General features: G+C 42.2%; 1 protein-coding gene and 1 pseudogene across 1 annotated transcript in view; both read left to right on the forward strand.

Annotated features, from left to right (window-relative positions):
- Nucleotides 1-24,138, forward strand: part of rab5c (RAB5C, member RAS oncogene family) — a 49,338-nt gene that overhangs the window by 14,553 nt on the left and 10,647 nt on the right. The window contains exon 2 of the mRNA XM_080213444.1: nucleotides 21,642-21,912. Coding sequence (XP_080069570.1) covers nucleotides 21,747-21,912 — 166 coding nt within the window. The 5' untranslated portion in view covers nucleotides 21,642-21,746. The remainder of the gene's footprint in view (nucleotides 1-21,641; nucleotides 21,913-24,138) is intronic.
- Nucleotides 1,530-16,477, forward strand: LOC145359023 (small ribosomal subunit protein eS21 pseudogene; annotated as a pseudogene).

Genomic DNA, 24,138 nt, shown 5'->3' on the forward strand with positions numbered 1-24,138 from the left:
TATCATCCTTGTTTTTCCTCCTACACCCTGAGAGAATGGGAAAACCGTGCTATATGAATCAGGAAGGTACTATGCTGCATTGATTTAACAAGTATCAACCCATGGATGTTTTGTCTTAGTGCTCAAAAGGAGTGGAAGTGCATTAGTTCTCCACTCCTGCTTTGTTATCTAGTGATTCTTGATGAAAATAGCACCAATGCAGAAAATGCAGATGTATGGGATTGGGGGTAATCTAGGTACTTGGATCAGGAATTGGCTAGCAGATAGGAGACAGAGGGTGGCGGTTGATGGTGAATATTCGTCATGGAGTTCGGTTACGAGTGGTGTCCCTCAGGGATCTGTTTTGGGGCTACTGCTGTTTGTAATTTTTATTAATGATCTGGATGAGGGTATAGTTGGGTGGATTAGTAAGTTTGCTGATGACACCAAAGTCGGAGGTGTGGTAGATTGTGAGGAAGGGTGACTTAGACAGGTTGCAGAGCTGGGCCGCGAGGTGGCGGATGGAGTTTAATGCAGAGAAGTGTGAGGTAATTCATTTTGATAGGAGTAACAGATGTGTTGAGTATAGGGCTAACGGGAGGACTTTGAATAGTGTGGAGGAGCAGAGGGATCTAGGTGTATGTGTACATCCCTGAAAGTTGGGAATCAAGTAGATAAGGTTGTTAAGAAGGCATATGGTGTCTTGGCGTTTATTGGTAGGGGGATTGAATTTAGGAGTCGCAGCGTCATGCTACAACTGTACACAACTCTGGTGCGGCCGCACTTGGAGTACTGTGTGCAGTTCTGGTCCCCACATTACAGGAAGGACGTGGAGGCTTTGGAGAGGGTGCAGAGGAGGTTTACCAGGATGTTGCCTGGTATGGAGGGGAGGTCCTATGAGGAGAGACTGAGGGATTTGGGGTTGTTTTCGCTGGATAGAAGGAGGCTAAGAGGGGATCTTATTGAAATATATAAGATGATTAGAGGTTTAGATAGGGTGGATAGTGATAGCCTTTTTCCTCGGATGGAGAAAGCTAGCACGAGGGGGCATGGCTTTAAATTAAGGGGGGGTAGTTATAGGACGGATGTCAGGGGTAGGTTCTTTACCCAGAGGGTGGTGAGGGATTGGAATGCCCTGCCTGCTGCGGTTGTAAATGCGCCTAGTTTGGGGGGCGTTTAAGAGATCTGTGGATAGGTTTATGGACGAAAAGGGATTGGTTTAGATTAGTGGGTCAGTGTTTTTTTAAAAAACTGGTCGGCGCAACATCGTGGGCCGAAGGGCCTGTTCTGCGCTGTAATGTTCTATGTTCAATGGCAATTTGAGAGAATGAGATTAAACTTGCCTGTGATACCATTAGTGGAAAATAGCTCATGAGCATCTTGCCTTACCAAATAGTAAAATTTAAAGAGACTAGAGGTATGCCGTTGCTTGTAAAACTATTCCGTGTGTGGCAGTGCATTGAAGTGTGCAGAGGGAGGAACTGATGGAAAAGTTGAGGGATTTCACCTGGGCACTACATCCTTTGCAATACAGTCCAACCAGTTATTTGATGCGGAGAAGGGGTGTTCATTCTGGATTCAGTTCATTGAGACCTGGTGAGAAGAGATATGACCAGGAGGTAAAACAACTGCTGGATATGTTTTCAAACTCTTTCTGCACCTTTTGGTACCCAGCATTTGTTTTATGTCTAGCCTGGGTACGGTTTTCATTAACTCCACAGGTCGTTTCTCGTTTTGTTGAGTGTTTACAGTATTTTGATTACTAGCACACTTGCTAAATTGCTAATGATGTAGCCAATAATACTTCTGATCCCCAATGTAGAATTTAATGAACATTTCTGTTGCAGTAGATTGTGGTTCATATATATTTTCTTTTCAAATGCCCAGGTGCATTTCCAATGCAACTAGCTTACAATGGATGTTGTTGCTAATGGCAACTTCCTAGACAGTTATAAACATCAGTTGCCTGAAACTTCTTTCAAAAAGCAGTTCTATTTTTAACTATGCTAGTTGATTGCTTGTTTGATGTGGTGTTTTGCAGTGACTGTGTGGCCTGGAAGTGTCTACAAGTGATGAGTTGAAGCATTCTGATGCCCTGATTCTCAAGTGATGACTTCAACCACAGTTTGCTGGGTAATAATTGGAATGTGCTGTAACAGCATACCAATGGATTGGGAGCAGTATTGGCAGTGGCCAAAATAAAAGAACCATTGATGTGATGCTACTTCAGCCCGCAAGTCTTTTTAAGATGGATAGTTAACAATTAACTGATGCACCAACTTAATGAACACTTTTGATAGATGGCTCACTTTGAGGATTTGTATTTGTCTGGTTCATTGATTAAATGGGCCAGTAATGCTGTGCCACTCCGCCACCCCATCCTCTTCCTTTCAGATTGCCACAGACAAAACAAAAGTTTAATGCTTCGGTTATCTCTTGTGCTATTTTGGAAAAGAATGAATTACTGGCTTCCAGTCTTCAACTATCATCAAATGGACTATTTCTGATTTCTGCCTCTGATTTTAAGATCTAGATGGGCAAATTATGATCTTGAATGACCTTGACAATGCATGGGATTCATCATCTGAATTACAGAAGTCCACATTTGAGTGATAGTTTCAGATTAGAAGCCAGCAACTCATTCCCTTCAGAAATAATTTCTATCACAAAAGTAGAGTACCGCGGATGCTGGAAATCTGATATGAACACTCAGGCCAAGCAGCACCTGTGGAAAGAAACAGTTAATGTTTCAGGCAGATGACCTTTCAGCAGGGCTTAATTTCTGTTACCTTGCAATAGGACCTGTTAAAGCCAGATCTCAAGGTGCCCAATGAGGGCACCACACTTGCTTTTATGATGAAGGTAAAATATTGTAGATGTTGGAATCTGAAACAAAAACAGGAAAAGCTGGAAAATTTCAGCAGGAAGCCATGGTTCTAACATTGCATCAAGGAGCAGGGCTAAGTCCCAGAAAATTATGGCCTGGCATTTGCAGTGAAAAATGTCACCACCCTATGATTGTATGGGCAGGGGATGCGTCTTTACTATGACATTAGTTTCAACAATTTCAGGATACACAAATTCTGTTCCAAACAGTATATGTTTGCATGGCAGCATGGTGGGTGGCAGTGATTAGCATTGCTGCCTCAGTGCCAGGGACCTGGGTTCAATTGTGGCCTCGGGTTACTGTCTGTATGGAGTTTGCACGTTCTCCCTCTGTCTGTGTGGGCTTCCTCCAGGTGTTCTGGTTTCCTCCCACTGTCCAAAGATGTGCGGGTTAGGTTGATTGGCCATGCTAAATTGACACTAGTATCAGGGAGATTAGCAGGGTAAATGTGAGGTTGCCAGAATAGGGCCTCGGTGAGATTGTGGTCAGTGCACACTCGATGGGCCGACTAGTCTTTCTACACTGTAGGGATTCTGTGCTTGTTTTGCTTCTGTAATTGAGATCTGGAGTTTGTGTAAATCTGTCAGCTAGAATTTTCATGAGGTAGGGAGTCAAAAGCATGCTTCACTTGAAAAGAGCTCAGAAGAGAAGAATCTCCAGTAATTGCTTTCTTTCTTACCTTGTCTTTCTAAGTGCTTTCATTTGCAATAAGCTATTAAAATCTAATAGGTGCCATTAGTTTGCCTGGGCTTTAGTGTAAATATCTGCATAAACTGACAGCAAAGAGGTTGTAGACTACTGTTTATTGATGCCACACCAGCAGAGGTACTCTGTACAGGTAAAGTGTTCTATACAAGTAATTGCACTTGTAAGGGCCACTTATAAATGTCAAGCCAATTAAAAGGAAGTTAGTCACAATTAAATGTTTGTTATTTCTGTGTGTGATTAAGCATTGAGCGCTGATATTGTAAAGACAATTTGCTGTAGGCGATGCTTGCTTAGCCTAGCTGGATTAAACTAACGTCCAAGTTAATCATTCTCTTTTAGGTCTGATGGTGACTTTCTCTCTTGATTAAGTATGTTTTCCCTTTCATTCACCAAGAGCAAATTGAGTGACCTCATAACATTCTGTAGTGTTGGGTCTCCTTTTCATTATTGGCAGTATTGCAGTGTCTGCCTTGCACTTAGGCTGTGAAATTCTTTCCCGCTTGTTTTGCTGCATTTCTCCCCACTTGAAATCCTGCTTTGCAATCTATCTCCTGCCACCCCTAATTTCCCTATTCTGCAATTGGGTAGAAGTAGGCCATTCAGCCCTTTGTATCTGCTATGCCATTAATTAAATCATTTGACTTGAGCAGCATTTGCCTGGAGAATGAAATCACACTTAAATTTCCATTAGTCATTTAAAAATAATCTGACTTTACAACTGCTGACGTTAACCCTGTCTTTATCTACGAGAGAACATTGACTTAAGGTGAGTGGCGTAAGATGCAAAGGTGACATTTAAGTTCTGGAATGCGCTGTCTAAAAATATGGTGGAAATTATTCAATTGTGGCTTTTAAAAGATACATTTTGTGTGGCTATGGGGGGAAAGGATGGAGAATGGGACTAGCTGAGTTGTTCTTGTAGAGGACCAGTTTGGATTTGATGGACCAAATGATTACAACACAGGAGTGCACCATTCACTGATTGTCAGCAAAGTCAATTATTTTGCTGATACGTCCAGATCTGTGCATTCCCTGTTGCTGCTTGATTCACGCAAGTGTTAGTTTTGACCAGTGGTTGCATTCTTGCCTCAAGTCCCAAGATTCTGGGTGCAAGCAAGAATTGAACACAGTATGGGCTTCTTCCAGAATGCGTGAACCTTCGGTGTTGAATTGCAGGTGTTGCCCTTCAGGCGGGACTCTTGCCTTCAATTTAACAGATGGATTTAAAACGCATTGGCATTATTCAGAAATGTCCCAGCCAACATTTGTTCCTCAGCACAGTGATAATTTGTTTCCTTGTGGGATTTTGTGTACAAATTAGATGCTGTTTTCCCATAATGAGTGACTTTAAAAGTGATTAGTAGTGAAATATTTTGATGTTGTAAGAACTGGGAAATGACTGTGTTTACTCCATGTATTCAATGCAAGAAGTATAACAGGTAAGACAGATGACCTCAGAGCCTTGATTCTTGTGTGCCACTTGGATGTAGTTGCAATAACAGAGACTTGGTTAAAAGAGGGACAGATTTAAATATTGCAGAATATAAATGTTTTAGGTGAGACAGAGGAAAGTTAAACAGGTGGGGATTCGCAGTACTGGTTAGGGAACATATTACAGCTGTACAGGGGAGGACATCTTGGAAGAATCATGTAATGAGACACTGGGTAGAATTCAGAAACAGGAAGGGCAGAGTCAGTATCATGGGAACCTATTACAGGCCTCCCAACAGCCCATGGGAACTTGAGGAACGGATATGTATGCAGATTCTGGATAGATATTGAAATAATAGGGTTGTTGTAGTGGGTAACTTTAATTTTCCTCTGACTGGCAATCCCTTAGGGCCAAGGGTCTAGATGGTGAGGAATGTGTGTCCAGGAAGGCTTTTCAGAACAATGAGGAGACTATACTGAACCTAGTACTAGGGAATGAACCTGACCAGGTCATCAAAATTGCAGCAGCGGAACCTGTGGCTAACAGTGATCACAATTCCGTAAACTTTTGGTTACTGATGGAAAAGGACAAGTATTGTCCTAGGATTAAGGTGCTAAATTGGGGGAAGGCTAACTACAACCAGATTAGGCAGGATTTGGAGGCTGTTTGAGAGCAAATCCACATTAGGCATGTGGGAGTCTTTTAAGAAGCAGTTGATTGGAGTGCAGGACAGGCATGTGCCTATGAAAAGGAAGGACAAAAAGGCAGGATTCAGGAACCATGGATGACAAGGGAAATTGAGTCTCTTCAAAAAGAAAAGGGATGTGTAGATGAGATCTAGGTAATTAAAAACAGATGAAGCATTTGAAGAATTCAGGGAAAGTAGAAAAGAGCTCAATCGGAGCTAGGGCAAGAAGGGGTCACAATGTCTTTGACAAACAGGATTAAGAAGAATCCCAAGGCATTTTATACATTAGGAGCAAGAGGGTAGCTAGAGAAAGTCTCTCCACTTAAGGAGAAAGGAGGGAAATTGTGTAGAACCAAAGAAAAGTGGGTATTGGTATTCACAAAGGAGAGGGACACATTGATGGTCTCTTGGAAGGATGTGTAAACCCTTGAAGTAATCATTTACAAGGGAGGAAGTGTTAGGTGAATAAAAAGCATTAAGATAGACGAATCCCCAGGGCCAGATGGCATCTATCCCAGATTTCTGAGGGAGACAAGATGAAATTGCTGGGCCTCGAACCAAAGTCTTTGTTTCTTTGACCACTGGCGTAGTACCAGAGGATTGGAGGATAGCCAATGTCCTGTTGTTTAAGAAGGGTAGCAAGGATAACCTGGGTAATAGGCTAGTGAGCTTGATGTCAGTGATAATGAAACTGGAGATCATAGGAATAGGATCTATACAGATTTGGAACTGAATAGTCTTGTTAGTGACAGCATGATTTGTACTTGGGAGCTCATGTCTCCATAATTGAGTTTTTGAGGTGGTGACAAAAATTGACTAGGGAAAGCTATGGATGTTGGCTACGTGGACTTTAGTAAGGCATTTGACAAGGTCCCTGATGTCTGGCTCGTGCAAAAGATTATCTCTCAGGAATCAGGGGTGAATTAGCTAGATGGCTTCAGAACTGACTTGGCCATTGGACAGGGTAGCAGAAGAAGGATGTTTTTCTGAATGGGGGTCTGCAACTAGTGGTGTTCCTCGGGGATCGGTGCTAGGACCTCTGCTGTTTGTAATGTATACAAATGACTTGGAAGAAAATGTAGCTGGTCTGATTAGCAAGTTTACAGATAGTAAGATTGGCAGAGTTGCAGATAGTGATGAAGGTTGTCAGAGAATACAGCATGATGTGGACAGATTGGAAAATTGGACGGAGAAATGGCAGATGGAATTTAATCTGGGCACGTGAGGTGATGCATTTTGGTAGATCCAATTCGGGTAGGAGCTTCAAAATAAATGGCAAAACAATCAGGAGATAGACACAGATCTGGGAGTACAGGTCCACAGATCCTTAAGTGAAAGCACAGGTGAAAAAGGTGAAGAAAGCATATGGCATGTTTGCTTTCATTGGATGGGACATCAAGTATAAAAGTTGGCAAATTTAGTTGTATAAAATGTTGGTTTGGCTACATTTGGAATACTGTGTCCAATTCTGGTCACCACAGTACCAGAAGGACATGGAGGCTTTGGAGAGAGTGCAGAAAAGGTTTACCAGCCTGGGATGGAGGTGGTTAGTTAGTGAATAAACTGGGATTGCTCTCCTGGAAAGATGAAGCCTGAGAGGGTGACCTGATAAGTTTATAAACTTGAGAGGTATAGATAGGGTGAAGAGTTGGAAGCTTTTTCCCAGAACAAAAATAACAATTTACAAGGGGGACAGGTTCAGTGGAGATGTGCAGGGGAGGTTTTTTCACATGGTGGCGGGGGCCTAGAATGCACTGTCCTCTATGATGGTTGAGGCATTGTTAGCCACATTTAAGACTTGATAGGCAAATGAACAAACAGGGAATAGAGGGATAGAAGCAGTTGAATTAGGTAAGTAAACATGAACGGCGCAGGCTTGGAGGGCCGAAGGGCCTGTTCTTGTGCTGTACTGTTCTTTGCTCTTTATTCTGGAACTCCCTCCCTAACAGCACCATGGGTGCACTGATACCACATAAACTGCAGCGTTTAAGAAAGCAGCTCTCCACCACTTGCTCAAGGGCAATTGGGGATGGGCAATAAATGCTAGTCTGGCCAGTAAAGCCCACATCCATTGAATGATTTGTGTAAAAAAAAAAAAATTTTTTTAGGGGGAAATTTCTCTGTCCCTGCTCTGCCCCTCACTCCCATCTGAAATTTGCAAGTTTATTCAACTGGAATTACTGTAACTGTGCTGTGTGCCATGGGGCAGTTTTGATTACCCTGTCAATTCAAAAATATCAGATGCAGAAAATTCTTCAACAAGCTGAGTACACAAGTGTTCAGCCTTAAAATCATTTCTTCTTGAAATGGAATTTTAAACTGACTTTTTACGGCCCGAATACTGTCCAAGGGATTTGGATTAATTTCTTTCTTGAACAGTTTAATATTTTACACCCCTTTTGAGATAAGCCTTTCTGAATTAAATTGATGTGGACATTTGATAGCTTTTATATCTAGACATTTGATATCTTATATTTGATTTATTAAAATGTTCAGAGCTGGAACAGAGTTTAAAATGGTATACATGCTTACACCTGAAATGTTAGAGAGAGCAGATTAATCCAAGGATTAAGTCCAATTGTGGTGTACACTGGGTTTGGCAGACTATACCTAACATTTATATTTACAATTGCACTCGATGGGATTGTCTATTGAACGGAGTGTGAATGGATAGAAAAAGTACAACCTGATGGCTATTAGTGTCATGGCTGTAGGATGACATAGATTAGTACCTGAATATTGAAGGGCTTCTGACCTTTAGGAAGGATGGGAAACTTGGAAAAGGTGGAGGGAAACCTCTGCTAATTAATTGTATTGGCGCGTGAGAGAGGGATGACCTAAGTTCAGGAATGATGTGGACGGGGGTAAACACGGTAAGAAGTCTCAGCACCAGGTTAAAGTCCGACAGTTTTAGGTAGCAAAAGCCACTAGTTTTCGGAGTGCTGCTCCTGTGAGGTAAGTCCTGACGAAGGAACGGTGCTCCGAAAACTAGTGGCTTTTGCTACCAAATAAAACTGTTGGACTTTAACCTGTTGTTGTGAGACTTCTTACTAAGTTCAGGAAATCAGGATGTAGAAGTGTTGTTGAGATGAGGGAATAAAGGTAAGAACTCACTTGGAGTATATACAGCTCTCATTGTAACTATATGATGGGACAGAGTAGAAAGAAAGGTGGTGGGAGCTTGGCAGAAAGGTACGGCAAACATTGTGGAGCATTTTAATTTGTGTAAAGTGGAAAAATCAGATCGATAAAGGTATCCTGGCTGAGCTCAGAATGTTTTTTGGATAGTTTCTTGGAACAGCATGTTCTGCAATCAACCAGAAAGGCCATATCAAACTCGTATTGAGGTAGGATTAATTGATAACCTCATAGTGAAGGCATCTTGGGTAGCAGTGATCATAATATAACTGTGAATTTTACATTAGGTTTGAAGGAGAGGTGTGGGTCCAAGACTCTGTATTTAAACTTGAGGGCAATTATGAGGGAGTAAAAGCAGAGCTAGCTAAAGTAAACTAAAGGATAAATCAATAGGGTTGCTGTGGCAGATGTTCAAAGCGGTATTTCAGAACATGCATAATAGATGCATTCCAAGAGGTCAGCTCATCACCTCTGATTAACTAAAGTTAAAGCTAGTATCAAACTTAAAAGAAATAAATATAACTGTGCAAGTTGGCAGCAGGTCAGAAGATTGTACAGAATATAAGGAACAGCAAAGTATAAGGAGGGAAAATTGAGTACCAGAGAAAACTAGCTAGAACTATAAAAATGAGTAGTAAGTTTCTATAGATACTTAAATCAGAAGCATTAAAGTGATTCATCAGACTCCCTTTCTATAGGACCAATGGAAAATGGAGATGGCAGATGAATTGAGGAAGTGTTTTTGCATCAGTCTTCACTATAGTGGATACGAGTAACATCCCAAAAATAGCTGTAAATCATTGGTAGGGAGGAACTGAAGAAATTTACAATCACCAGGGAAGTGATACTTTGCAAATTGTTGGAGCCTAGGACACTACCCTGAGTCCCTCAGGGTAGTGTCCTAGGCACAACAATCTTCAGCTGCTTTATCAGCGACTTTCCCTCCATCATAAGGTCAGAAGTGGGGATTGTGCAATCACTGGCGAACATGTTCAGCACCATTTGCAACTCAGATACTGAAGCCACCCACATCCAAATGATTTTGATTTATTGTCGATATATTAACATGCAGTGAAAAGTATTTTCTTGCGTGCTATACAGACAAAACATACCATTTGTAGAGAAGGAAACAAGAGAATGCAGGATGTAGTGTTACAGTCATAGCTAGGATGTAGAGAAATATCAACTTAATACATTCTTAGAGAGATTAAGAATTAGAATGAAGTTTTAGAAGTATAGAATTAGAAGGTATGCTGGGTACAGCTTGCAAGAAGTCACCTCGCTCCAGTGCCATCTTAGAATGCAACAAGATCTGGAAAATGCCCAGGCTTGGGCTGACAAGTGATGAGTAACATTTGCACCCCACAAATGCCAGGCAGTAACCATCAGATCTGAGACACTCTAACCACCCCTTGACATTCAGCGGTGTAACCATCACTGAATCCCCTATTGTCAACAACATTGAGGTTATCACTGACCAGTAACTTAACTGGACTCCCACATAAACAGTGGCTACAAGAGCTATGAATACTGCAGCAAGTAACTCCTGACTCTCCACTATTTACAAGGCACAAGTCAGGAGTGTGATGGAATACTCCCACTTGCCAAGATGGGTGCAACTCCAACAACACTGAAGAAACTTAATGGAGCCTGCGCCGCCCATGTCCAACAACACCAACTAACACCATCCAGAACAGTGCAGCCCACTTGATTGACAGCACATCCACTCCTCCTCCACTGATGCTCGGTATCAGCAGTGTGTACTATCTGCAAAATGCACTGCAGCAATTCACCAAAGATCCTTAGACAGCACCTTCCAAATCCACAACCACTTCCATCTGGAAGAACAAGGGCAGCAGGTACGTTGGAACACCACCAACTGCGAGTTCCCCTCCAAGCCACTCACCATCCTGACTTGGAAATATATCAATGTTCCTTCCCTGTTGCTGGGTCAAAATCCTGAAATTCCCACCCTAATGGCCTTGTGGGTCACTCGCAACACATGGACTGCAGCATTTCAAGAAGACAGCTCACCACCACCTCAAGGGCAACTAGGGATAAGCAATAAATGCCGGCCAGCCAGCAGAGTCCATGTCCAACAAATGAAGTTTTTAAAATGTGGGCGTTACTGGCTGGGCCAGCATTTATTGCCCATCTTTAATTGCCTTTGAACTGTGGTTTGTTAGGCTATTTGAGGGCATTTAAAAATCAGCCATATTACTCTGGATCTGAAGTTATGGGCCATACCAGAATTTATTAAATTCAAGTTTCACCATCTACCATATTGGGATTTGAAACCAGACCCCCAGAGCATTATCTTGGGTCTATGGCTTACTGGTCTACTGATGATACCACTGACACGGCCTCCCCTGATATAACAAGCGGTGTGTCACAGAGAAAGCTCTGAACTCAATCTTTTACAATTTATACAAATACCTTGGACGAAAGCGTCAAAAGCATGGTTGTGTTAAATCTGCTGGCAGCATTTTGTATGCAAATTTAACAGTGGAGGCAGAGGAGGAAAGAAAGAAAGGGCTTTTATGAGCTGAGCATCTTCCATTATTCTTGCTACTATGGATAAAGTGGAATGGGTGGAAGTACTGTACTTAGACTTCCAGAAGGCATTTGATAAGCTGCCACATCAAAGGGTTATGACAGAAAATGAAAGCTTGTGGTGAGGGTGGTATCATATTCATATAGAAAGAAGATTGGCTGGCTCACTAACAGCAAATGCTATGCTTAAACAGAATTTTCTGATAGGCGAGATATGGATGGTGTGCCATGTGGATCAGTGCTGGGGCCTCAACTGTTTACAATTTATATAAATGACTTGAATGAAGGGACCGCAGGCATTAGATTTTCTGCTACAGAGATGGGCAGGCAAGCAAGTTGTGAAGGGGGCATATGTTAAGTGTGTGGCTAATGATCTGACAAATGGAGTACAATGTAGAAAAATGTGAAATTGTTCACTTTGGCAGAAAGAATAAGAGAAGCATATCACTTAAATAGTGCGAGATTGCAGGGTTGTGAAATTGAGCAACCTGGGTGTCCTAGTGCATGATCACAAGGCTAGTATGAAGGTGCTACAAGTAATCAGTAATGCTAGTGGAATGCTCTCATCTATTGTGAGAAGAATTGAGTATAAAAATGTGGAGATTGTGTTCCAGTTGTTCAAACCACTGGCATAAGTGCATCTGAAATACTGTGTACAGCATTGGTCTCCTTAATTAAGAAAGGATGTAAATACATTAGAAGCAGTTCAGAGAAGGTTTACTAGACTAATACCCAGAATGGGTGGATAGTATTATGGGGGAAAATTGAGCTAGTTTTGTATCCACTGGAGTTTCAAAGAGTAAGAAATGATTTGATTTAAACATACAAGATCTTGAAGCCTCCTGACAGGATGGATTTGGAGAAGTTGTTTACTCTATGGGAGAATCTAAAACTAGGAGTCACCCTTATGAAATGGCCATAAATCTTGAGGGTAGTGAGTCTTTTGAAACTCAAGAGGCAGTGGTAGCAAGGCCTTTGAATGTTTTCAAGGCAGAGCTACATAGAATCTTGGTAAACAAGGGGGCGAAAAGTCACCAGGGATAGATAGGTCAGCCATGATCTCATTGTGTAGTGGAGCAAACGTGAATGGCCAAGTGACTGCCTCCTGCTCCTAATATGTATATTCATATGACCTTGTAAAAAGTACATTTCTAACATGTGAATTGTTCCAATAACATATGCCATTGGTAAAAGCAATGGCAATTACTGAGCACCTTCATTATGGGATTAAAATGATTGAAATTCCTAAATCTCTGAATCCAACTGCAAGAACATTAGTTTTCTGACACCATTTGTCCTTTTCAGTTCTTGTACTCAAAGCTTTAAAATGGAGTAGAAACCAGTAACAAGTACAAAATAATTTCCAAAGATTGGTTTTACAAAACGCTTCATCTCCCACCAGTGGTTTTTAACTGAAAGTGACAGTGATTTGGCAGATCCTTTCAGAATGTGAGCTGGTTACACTTAGTGGCAAATAAGCAACCTTTGGGTGCAACCGTAATGCTGTGCTCCTCAGCCACTGAAAGATGCAGCCCTACATTCAGCAAAGAAACAATTGGGATATTGCGACCTTGGGTTGCTGATGTGTTAAATCAGAACCGTGCTCATCTCTACAATAATGTATGTAAGTGGGGGAATAAATATCCCTGATTTAGGTGTGTTTTGTACACCTTAGTTCTGAGTGCTTTAAATTGATCAAACATTTGCATAGCCTTTTGTGAATTACATGGGGTGTACAAGGTAGGGCAAATAAATTTTGTTGATTGCACTGACTGAGGGAAATTGTTCAAAGGTTTTGCCTAATAGCCTGATTTACTCGTTGATTTAGTTCCTCCATCTCTAAAACAACAATGGATGACAATTGTTGTGTGACTGTTGGATAGATAATTTCTAGCTTGTATACGTGAAAGCCCCTACAAATATCTGGTTTGCAAGACACCATTTTATGTTCTGAGGTCTTTGTGGCAAGGTTTTTGTCTGGATTATAAAGCTTAATTTCAGTTAACTATAGCTAAAAGATAGGTTCAAAAACTTTTGATGTCAGCATCTCCAGTTTTTTACAGAATACTAAAAAGGCCTGGTTAGAGTGGATGTGGGGAAGATGTTCCCCTTAGTAGGAGAGGCTAGGAGGGCACAGTCTCAGAATAAAGGGACAATCCTTTCGAACCAAGATGAGAGAATTTCTTCAGCCAGCGGGTGATGAATCTATGATTGCTGCAGAAGGCTGTGGAGGTCAGGTCAATGAGTGTATTTAAGATAGATAGGTTCTTGATAAGGGGATCAAATGGTACAGAAAAAAGGGGTTGAGAAATATCTACTTTGATCGAATGGCAGAACAGACTCAATGACTAGCCTAATTCTGCTCCTATATCTTATGGTCTTATTTGTTGTGCAAACTGCTTAGAATCCTGCTGCATGTGTTAGTGTTCCACCAAAGGGGTGTGGTCAATTTCTTAAGGTCTGTATTTCCAATTGCCCATGTGTAGTCATTTTCTTATTCGTTTCTCTGATCTCTCATTAGTTTGATCCATGTGATTTATGCCAGTAATGCCACTGTTTGAAACTACTGTATAAGTGAGATTACAGCTTCAAACTTCTGTCCTCTTGCCTATTCTGGTTCTAATGAAATCATTCAGCCATATTATGTTTGGTCTGTTATCAGTATTAGATCATGAAGCTCCTGTGTTTCAACTTCTAATATTCCTCTGTTCTGTATTCCTTGAAACACTTGCCTAACAAATTTCTATCTTAAATTTGAATTGCTCCATAACTTGGCGTACATTTTATTGTTCTATCATTTTAATCACCCAAGTAGATTCATAGAATCATACAACACAGAGATCCTTTGGCCTATCAAGTCTGCACCAACACACTGGAAACACCCAAACTCTCATCTAACCCCATGGGCTAGCATTTGGCCCATAGTCCTGAATGTTGTGATGTAAAGAATGTGAAGCAACCAGCCCCCACCACCCTCCCAGACAGGCAAAAGTTTTCTTTACATCTATCTTCTCTCTTCTCTCCACCCCCCCCCTCAAAAAAATCTCCTGCCCTTCAGCTTGAACCCATGTCCCCTTGTGACTGACCCTTCAACTAAGGGGAATAGTTGCTCCTTATCCACTCTGTCCATGTCTCCATAATCTTGTACACTTTGATCAGGTTGCCCTTCAGTCTTCTCCTCTGCAATGAAAACAACCCAAGCCTATCCAACTTCCATAACTTAAATGTTCCATCCCAGGTAGCATCCTGGTAAATCACCTCTGCAACCCCTCTAGTGCAATCACATCCTTCCAAAAATGTGGTGACAAGAATTGCACACAGTACTCTAGTTCTGGCCTTACCAAAGTTTTATACAACTCCAACACTCTTTCCCTGCTTTTGTAATCTTATGCCTCGATTGATAAAGGCAAGTGTCCCATAATCCCTTTTCACCACCCTATAAAAACATGCCCTTCTGCTTTCAAAGACCTGTGGACAAATATGCCAAGGTCACTTTGTCCACGGAACTTCCTAGTGTCCTACCATTCATTGAATACTTGTCAAATTACTCTTTCACAAATGTATCACCGCTCACATTTCAGGGTTAAATTCCATTTGACACTTATCTGCCCATTTGACCATTCCCTCTATATCTTGTAGTCCACAACACTCTGCCTCACTGTTAGCCACTCACCCAATTTTACTAATCCTACCCCTACCATTGTCATCAATGTCATTTATATAAGTGACGAATAATAGGGGGCCCAACACAGATCCCTGTGGTACGCCACTGGACACTGGCTTCCAGTAACCGAAAGCAGCCTTCTGTCATCACCCTGTATTTCCTACAACTGAGCCAATTTTGAATCCATTTTACCAAATTACCCTGTATCCCATGTGATATCAGTAAAACGTCTGACGACACCAGGTTTTAGTCCAACCGATTTATTTGATAATAGACTCACAAGCTTTCGGGGTTAGTCCCTTCGTCAGGCGAATGGAGAGTTCTGGCCTCAGACAGAGCATATAAAGCACAGACAGTTTAGAGATTACTGATTAGAATGCGAATCCTTACACCTAACCTGCTGTTCAAGACCTGGTTAGGTGTAAGGATTCGCATTCTAATCAGTAATCTCTAAACTGTCTGTGCTTTATATGCTCTGTCTGAGGCCAGAACTCTCCATTCGCCTGACGAAGGGACTAACCCCGAAAGCTTGTGAGTCTATTATCAAATAAATCGGTTGGACTAAAACCTGGTGTTGTCAGACTTTTACTGTGTTTACGCCAGTCCAACGCCGGCATACCCACATCATCCCATGTGATATCCCAGATTATCACTTAGCCTTCTAAACGCGAGGGATTCTTAATTTTGAAGACCTGTGATACTTGCAGATAGTGGCTAAGCAAATGTTGTCATCCTCCACCTCCTGTTTATAATTGCTATCTAAAAACAACCTTTGCTTCCACTTTGAAGCTGACCACTTATTCCCTTGTGCTCTTTCCTTTAACACTGGAACCTGGCATTTGAGCTACACTTCTGAAGCCCCCTTTGAAAACCACATCCTTGTGCAACATCTTATTCCTGCCCCCTTTAAAAAAAACTCCTCTTCCCCTCTCCCACATTTGTGCCTATATTAATTTACACCACCAATTATCTTTCTAATTTCAATGTACAGTGCCTATCCCTTACCTTTGGAAGATTAAAAGATCATTTTGTAGATGGAATGTTACATTATCATGGCAGTGCAGTGTTTACTACCTGTCCCAATAGTCACAATTTTTCAACAGATTTCTGCAATCCTCATACTGACTGAAACATGGACCAACCATATCCCTGCATAAAAATTCAACTAAGTAAAATCCAATGTGTAGAACAATGCTAGTGAATTTGTTGATCTTTACGTTCTACGTAAATGCTCTGCAAACAAAATTGGTGCCAAGGACTGTGCTTCCATTCAAATCAACCTTGCTGATTCTGGTAAAGTAACAGGAAGATTTAGTGGCCAGCACAAAACCTATGCTATCTGTGGAGCTATCCACAGAATAAGGTGAATCAGATGATTGCACCTTGAGGCTGGCTCAGAAAGATAGCATTATGGCCAAAACCGTCTGACACGCTGAAGCCTCCTATTATAGAAAATTTCACGTTTGTATTGAAGTCAAAAGTGTGTTCTAAGTAACTTTTGATCTGGTGTTAATTGGAGAAACAGTTGGATTAGCATTCAAAAAAAAACTGTTTGAAAAGCAAACGCCGAAGGAATTAGAGTTGAAGTACTGCTTCGGGACACTTGTCGCAAGGAAGTAAATAATCAGTTTGGGTCAGTATATGGGCAGGAGGTGATAACCTGAAATTAAATTTTACCTCAGGGCATGGCAATGTATTAAAATAGTTTGCATTTATACAAGCACAAAATATCTCAAAACATCTCACAGGTAAGTTAGTTTGAAGCATAAGGCAGTGAACCCCAGAAACAGTAGCTAATGACCAGTTTTGTGCTTTGTACACATTGGTCTCCGGTTTTATTTTTCTGTATAACCAGCTGCCTGTTGGGGTATTATCATTTGAGATGGCATCTCTAGGGGCACCAGTGGTTAGCACTGCTGCCTCTCAGCACCAGGGACCCAGGTTCATTTTCTGGCTTGGGTCACTGTCTGTGTGGAGTCTGCATGTTCTCCCTGTGTCTGCGTCGGTTTTTCCAGGTGCTCTGGTTTCCTCCACATTACGAAAAACGTGCTGGTTAGGTGTATTAGCCGTGCTAAATTCTCCCTCTGTGTACCCCAACAGGTGCCAAAGTGTGGCGACTAGGGGATTTTCACAGTACCTTCATTGCATGTTAATTTAAGCCTACTTTTGTTTCAGTAAGAGCAGGGAAGGTGGTAAAAGAGGGGGAGGTGTGGCACTGTCAGTCAAGGACAGTATTACAGTGGCAGAAAGGATGTTTGAGGACTCATCTACTGAGGTAGTATGGGCTAAGATTAGGAACAGGAAAGGAGAGGCTGGGAGTTTTTTTATAGGCCTCCAAAAAGTTCCAGAGATGTAGAGGAAAGGATTGCAAAGATGATTTTGGATAGGAGTGAAAGTAACAGGGTAGTTGTTATGGGGGCTTCAACTTTAGCTTTTTCAGTCAATATTTGTATAGTTCAAGTACTTTAGAGGGGTCAGTTTTTGTCCAATGTGTGCAGGATGGTTTCCTGACAAAGTATGTAGATAGGCCAACAAGAGGCGAGGCCACATTGGGTTTGGTACTGGGTAATGAACCAGACCAGGTATTAGACTTGGAGGTAGGTGAGCGCTTTGGTGATAGTGACCACAATTCGGTTACGTTTACCTTAGCGATGGAAAGGGATAGGTATATACCAAAGAGCAAAAGTTATAACTGGGGGAAAGGAAATTGAGGCTTTTAGGCGAGATTTAGGATACATAGATTGGAGAAGGAAACTGCAGGGGATGGGCACAATTGAAATGTGGAGCTTGTTCAAGAAGCAGCTACTGCGTGTCCATGTACCTGTCAGGCAGGGAGGAAGTGGTCGAGCAAGGGAACCATGGTTTACTAAGGAAGTTGAATCTCTTGTGAAGAGGAAGGAGGAGACTTGCGTAAAGATGAGACATGAAGGCTCGGTTAGGGCACTGGAGAGTTACAAGTTAAGTAAGAAGTCTGACAACACCAGGTTTAAGTCCAACCAATTTATTTGATAGTAAACTCACAAGCTTTCGAGGTTCCCCTCTTTGTCAGGTGGCGTTACAAGTTAGCCAGGAAGGATCTAAAGAGAGTTGAGAAGAGCCAGAAGAGGACATGAGAAGTCTTTGGCAGGTAGGATCAAGGAAAACCCTAAAGATTTCTATAGGTATGTCAGGAATAAAAGAATGATTAGGGCAAGATTAGGGCCAGTCAAGGACAGTAGTGGAAGTTGTCTGTGGAGTCTGAAGAGTTAGAGGCACTAAATGAATATTTTCCGTCAGTATTCATACAGGAAAAAGTCAATGTAGTCGAGGAGAATACTGAGATACAGGCTTTTGGACTAGACAGGATTGAGGTTCATAAGGAGGAGGTGTTATCTATTTTCACACTTTCTAGAATTAAGTCCCCTGGGCCGGGTGGGATTTATCCTCGGATTCTCTGGGAGGCTAGGGAGGTGATTGCAGAGCCTTTGGCTTTGATCTTTGTCATCATTGTCCACGGGTATAGTACCAGAAGACTGGACGGTAGCAAATGTTGTTGTCCCCTTGTTCAAAAGGGGAGTAGAGACCATCCTGAAAATTATAGACCGGTGAACCTTCTGTTGTGGGCAAAGTTTTAGAAAGGATTATAAGAGGATTTATAATCTAGAGAGAAATAATTTGATTAGGGATAGCCAACACAGTTTTGTGAAGGGTAGGTCGTGCCTCTCAAACCTTGAGTTCTTTGAGAAGGTGACCAAAGAGGCGGATGAGGGTAAAGCAGTTGATGTGGTGTATGTGGATTTCAGTAAAGTGTTTGGTAAGGTTTCCCGTGGTAAGCTACTGCAGAAAATACAGATGCATGGGATTGAGGGTGATGTAGCGGTTTGGATCAGGAATTGGCTAGCTGAAAGAAGAGAGGGTGGTAGTTGATGGGAAATGTTCAACCTGGAGTTCAGTTACTAGTGGTGTACCACAGGGATCTGTTTTGGGGCTGTTTGTCATTTTTATAAATGACCTAGATGAGGGTGTAGGAGGATGGGTTAGTAAATTAGTGACATTACTGTTACTAGAGAGGCGGTGCTTGACAGACTGGAGGGGCTGATTGTGGACAAGTCCCCAGGACCGGATGGAATGCATCCGAGGGTCCTGAAAGAAATGGCGGAGGTTATAGTGGATGCATTGGTGGTTATTTTCCAGACGTCGCTGGATTCCGGGGAAGTGCCGGAAGATTGGAAAACGGCTAATGTTACGCCGTTGTTTAAGAAGGGTGCCAGGCAAAAGGCAGGGAATTATAGGCCGGTTAGTTTAACGTCTGTGGTAGGTAAAATGTTAGAATCCGTCATTAAGGAGGAAATTGCGAGGCATCTTGAAGGCAATTGCTTGATAGAGCAGACGCAGCACGGTTTCATTAAAGGGAAGTCGTGTCTGACAAATTTACTGGAGTTCTATGAGGATGTGTCTAGGGCGGTGGATAGAGGAGAGCCGGTGGATGTGGTCTTTCTAGATTTTCAGAAGGCGTTTGACAAAGTACCTCACGAGGTTATTGCAGAAGGTCAGGGGACTTGGAGTTGGGGGTAGGGTGTTAGCGTGGATAGAGGATTGGTTGTCAAATAGGAGGCAGAGAGTGGGGGTCAACGGGTGCTATTCGGATTGGCGGATGGTGACTAGTGGAGTGCCCCAGGGGTCGGTGCTGGGGCCTCAGCTTTTTACCATTTATATAGATGATTTGGAGGAGGGAACCAAGTGTAGGGTGTCGAAATTTGCGGATGACACCAAGATTGGGGGAACGGCAAATTGTGTGGAGAGTCTGCAGAAGGATCTAGATAGGCTGGGCGAATGGGCCAGGAAATGGCAAATGGATTTAATGTTGGCAAGTGTGAGGTGGTCCACTTTGGTAGGAAGAATGGTAGGAAGGACTATTACTTACGGGGCGAAAAACTGCAGAGGGACCTCGGGGTCCTTGTGCATGAGTCGCAAAAACCCAGCTTGCAGGTGCAGCAGGTGGTCAGGAAGGCGAATGGGATGCTGGCCTTCATAGCGAAGGGGATTGAATATAAAAGTAGGTCTTGCTGCAGCTGTATAGGGCATTGGTGAGGCCGCAGCTGGAGTACTGTGTGCAGTTTTGGGCGCCGCACCTGCGCAAAGATATTTTGGCCTTGGAGGGAGTGCAGAGGAGGTTTACTAGGCTGATACCGGAGTTGAGGGGGTTGAACTATGAGGAGAGGCTGAATAAACTAGGCTTGTACTCGTTGGAGTTTAGAAGAATGAGGGGAGATCTCATTGAGACGTATAAGATGATGAATGGGATGGATAGGATAGAGGTGGAGAGACTCTTCCCACTGAAAAAAGACAGTAGGACTAGGGGGCACAGCCTCAAGATAAAGGGGGGGGCGTTTTAGAACGGAGTTGAGGAGGAACTTCTTCACTCAAAGGGTGGTGAATCTCTGGAATTCTCTACCCATTGAAGTGGTGGAGGCTGCCTCGCTAAATATTTTCAAGAAGCGGGTTGATGGGTTTTTGATAAGAGAGGGGATTAAGGGTTATGGGGAGAGGGCCGGAAAGTGGAACTGAGCCACGACAGATCAGCCATGATCTTATTGAATGGCGGGGCAGGCTCGAAGGGCCAGATGGCCTACTCCTGCTCCTATTTCTTATTAAATTTGCAGATGACACTAAAGTTGGAGGAGTTGTGGACAGTGCTGATGGATGTTGCAGTTTGCAGAGACATAAATAAGCTGCAGAGCTGGGCTGAGAGGTGGCAAATGGAGCTTAATGCGGAAAAGTGTGAGGTGATTCACTTTGGAAGAAGTAACAGGATTACAGAGTATTGGGCTAATGGAAAGACTCTTGGTAGTATGGATGAGCAGAGAGGTCTGTGTCCATGTGCATAGATCCCTGAAAGTTGGCACCCAGGTTGATAGGGTTGTTAAGAAGGCATACAGTGTGTTAGCTTTTATTGGTAGAGGGATTGCGTTTCGGAGCCACAAGATCATGTTATAGTTGCACAAAACTCTGGTGCAGCCACACTTGGAGTATTGTGTACAGTTCTGGTTGCCGCATTATAGGAAAGATGTGGAAGCATGGAAAGCTTGCAGAGGAGATTTACCAGGATGTTGCCTGATATGGTGGGAACATCTTATGAGGAAAGGCTGAGGGACTTGAGATTGTTTTCATTAGACAGAAGGTTAAGGGGTGACTTGAGGTATACAAGAAGATCAGAGGATTAGATAGGGTGGACAGTGAGAGCCTTTTTCCTCAGATGGTGATGGCTAACACAAGGGGACATAGCTTTAAATTGAAGGGTGATAAATATAGGACAGAATTCAGATGTAGGTTCTTTACTCAGTAGTAAGGGCATGGAATGCCCTGCCTTCAGCAGCAGTGGACTCGCCAACTTTAAGGGCGATCAAATGGTCATTGGATATACATATGGGTAATATTGGAATAGTTTAGTTTGGAGGGCCATTAGATTGGTTTCACTGGTCGGTGCAACATCGAGGGCCGAAGGGCCTGTACGGTGCTGTAATGTTCTATGTTTGATGTTCTATGTACTTGTGACTAATAAACTTTACAAAAATGCTTTATCTGTGTTACGAGCATAATTTTTGTTTTTCAGTTCTGAACTTGGTGATAGCTGCCTCTTTGGGATCTGAAGCTTGACATCACACTGCTTCTGCTGTTGAAACTTGGAACAGTTCTGGGAGTCTCTGCACTTTAGGCCATGGCGAGTCGGGCAGGCACGGCTCGATCCAATGGACCAGCTGCTGGAAATAAAATCTGTCAGTTTAAGTTGGTTCTTCTGGGTGAGTCAGCAGTCGGGAAGTCCAGCCTCGTGTTGCGTTTTGTCAAAGGGCAGTTTCATGAATTTCAGGAGAGCACAATTGGAGGTAAGTGATTGTTGACGAATATTTTAGTGGTAATTCTGCAGTTGTAATATCAAACCACCATGCAGCTGTGTTTTGGGTTCAGGCCAGACAGAACCGTTTTACATTGCTTGGTTTCTGCCTGGCTGCAGCTTTCCTGCATATGCCTTTCTGAATGTGGGTAAAATTGGTTCCCCAAATTATCAAGATTTGGTTTATATGTCGAGCAAAATTGTAAGGATTTCTGTTGTTATACAAACCTACCCAAACTTGATTCTGGAAAATCCAACGAGTCCCTCACTATTCAACCACGTTTTGATGCTGCTATGGATTTCTGCACTTCTGCAGTGTCAGGTCAAAGTGTGGTGAAACTATTCATTTTATGAAGGCTCACTCTGCTTTAACCATCAGACCCTGAATCTCAGTTTGCACCATCATATTAATGTTAGTATGAAGCTGAAGTCAGTTTGTTTATAAACTTCAATGTAAATGCACCTTAACTGATGAATTTACCTCTCAATTACTTCAAAAAGACACCAGCATAAAAAACTTTTCTCATGGGGAAACTGCCCAGTGAGGATCAGTTTATTGGTAAAGTTGTCTGTCTATTGTGTAAGATGGAAATGTCGTAATTAGTACAAAGATGTTTGATTTGTGCACTAAATCAGGATCAGGGAGGTTTCACATTGCAAGGATTTTGATGTATAATGAGCTTCTAGTGAGATCAGCAGTAAAAGTTTTACAGCTGTATCCTCAGCTTTCATTTTGTCTGAGCCAAATAACCTGCCTTGGGGCTTTGTGATGAAGCATAACAAATCCCTTGATAGTTGTGTCATCAGAAAAGTTTTTGGGATGCACATTGAAGCATTGCTATTTCCTGGGTATCCAGATGTCCGTACATCAACGAAACATCAACTTTGTCAACTTGGCTCATTTAGTGATGACACACTCTGCAGAGTAATTCCCACTATGACTTCTTGCTGCTTGCAGTGTAGCACTTGTGCTGTGATGGACTTATTGTTGGAGATGCTGTCCTTTAGATGAACTGCTCAAATAATGGCTGCTTCTGTTGAGCTAGCACCAAAGGTCTCTACTGGAAGAAAGTTCTGACTGTTATTCCTCCCTCAATCAAAACAATTTGAGTAGATTAACTACTAATGAAGATACTGGTTAGTTAGTTGCAAATAGTTTACTGATAAGTTAACTAGATGCCATGTATTTTCTGAAATAACCTGGGTCCTTTTTTCTAATGACTGCAGTTTTAAGCTACTTTTTCCTAATTACACATTGAACTGCGGATGCATGTAGTGTGATATTACATCTGGTCTAGCACAATATTGTTTGAATACTTAACTGCTTTGGGCTCGTCGTTTGTTAATTAGATCATAGCCATTGTCAATACAATTCTTATTCTGGAGACATGTCATCCAACCAGCTGGTGTCCTCATTCATTCATGTTGATCTATTACTGACAGTGAAATGGTCAGCAGATGAGTTTATAGGGACTGAAAATCAACAGCAAATGTCCTGAACCCAAAATGGCCCAGGGTCCTAAGGTTACTTGCGTCTCAACTTTTGATTCTCTATGGATTTAGTGTTATTATTTAAGCAGTCTTCATCTGGAAGTTAGAAACAGTGGCTGTTTCCAATATCTTGTATTTTACTGAGACAGTAATATTCCAAACAAGTAGTGGCCATAACCTAACCAGAGTCAACACAGTTAAAAAGCAGAAACAGTCACTGTTCCGAGCAGTGACCAAAATGGAGAAAACAACTGCAGCAAACCCAAAGTACCACAAGTTATCTCAGCAGTTAGGTTATTAATGTAACTTCAGCACAAATGTTCCAGCTGCATTTATTGCTCACCTGAAAGTTATTGGAAATGGTTTCTGGATTTGCCTTAACGGAGGCAGCTCTGCTTTCCTTGTATCACAATGTCTGCTTTGGGGATGGGGCATATCAATGTGTAGACTCTCCATGAAGATGGTGATTGCAGCAATCTTTGCTGTCCATTGCTTGTTCGGAATATTAATAACTCCGTGAAATGGAAGGTACTGGAAACAGCCACTGTGTTTCAAAGTACTTGCATGTGAAGACCTCGAAATAAGAAAGCTAAATCCAAAGCAAGTTGAGATGCACGTAATCTTAGATTCTGGGCCATTTTGGTCTCGGGGCATTTGCTGCTGATTTTCAGTCCCTGTAACTCACCTGTTTCACGGTCAGGTCATAGAGCAACATGAATTGGGGGGG

Source organism: Carcharhinus amblyrhynchos, chromosome 27 (genome assembly GCF_965287045.1).
Source record: "Carcharhinus amblyrhynchos chromosome 27, sCarAmb.v2.hapA, whole genome shotgun sequence".
NCBI classification, from domain to species: Eukaryota; Metazoa; Chordata; class Chondrichthyes; order Carcharhiniformes; family Carcharhinidae; genus Carcharhinus; species Carcharhinus amblyrhynchos.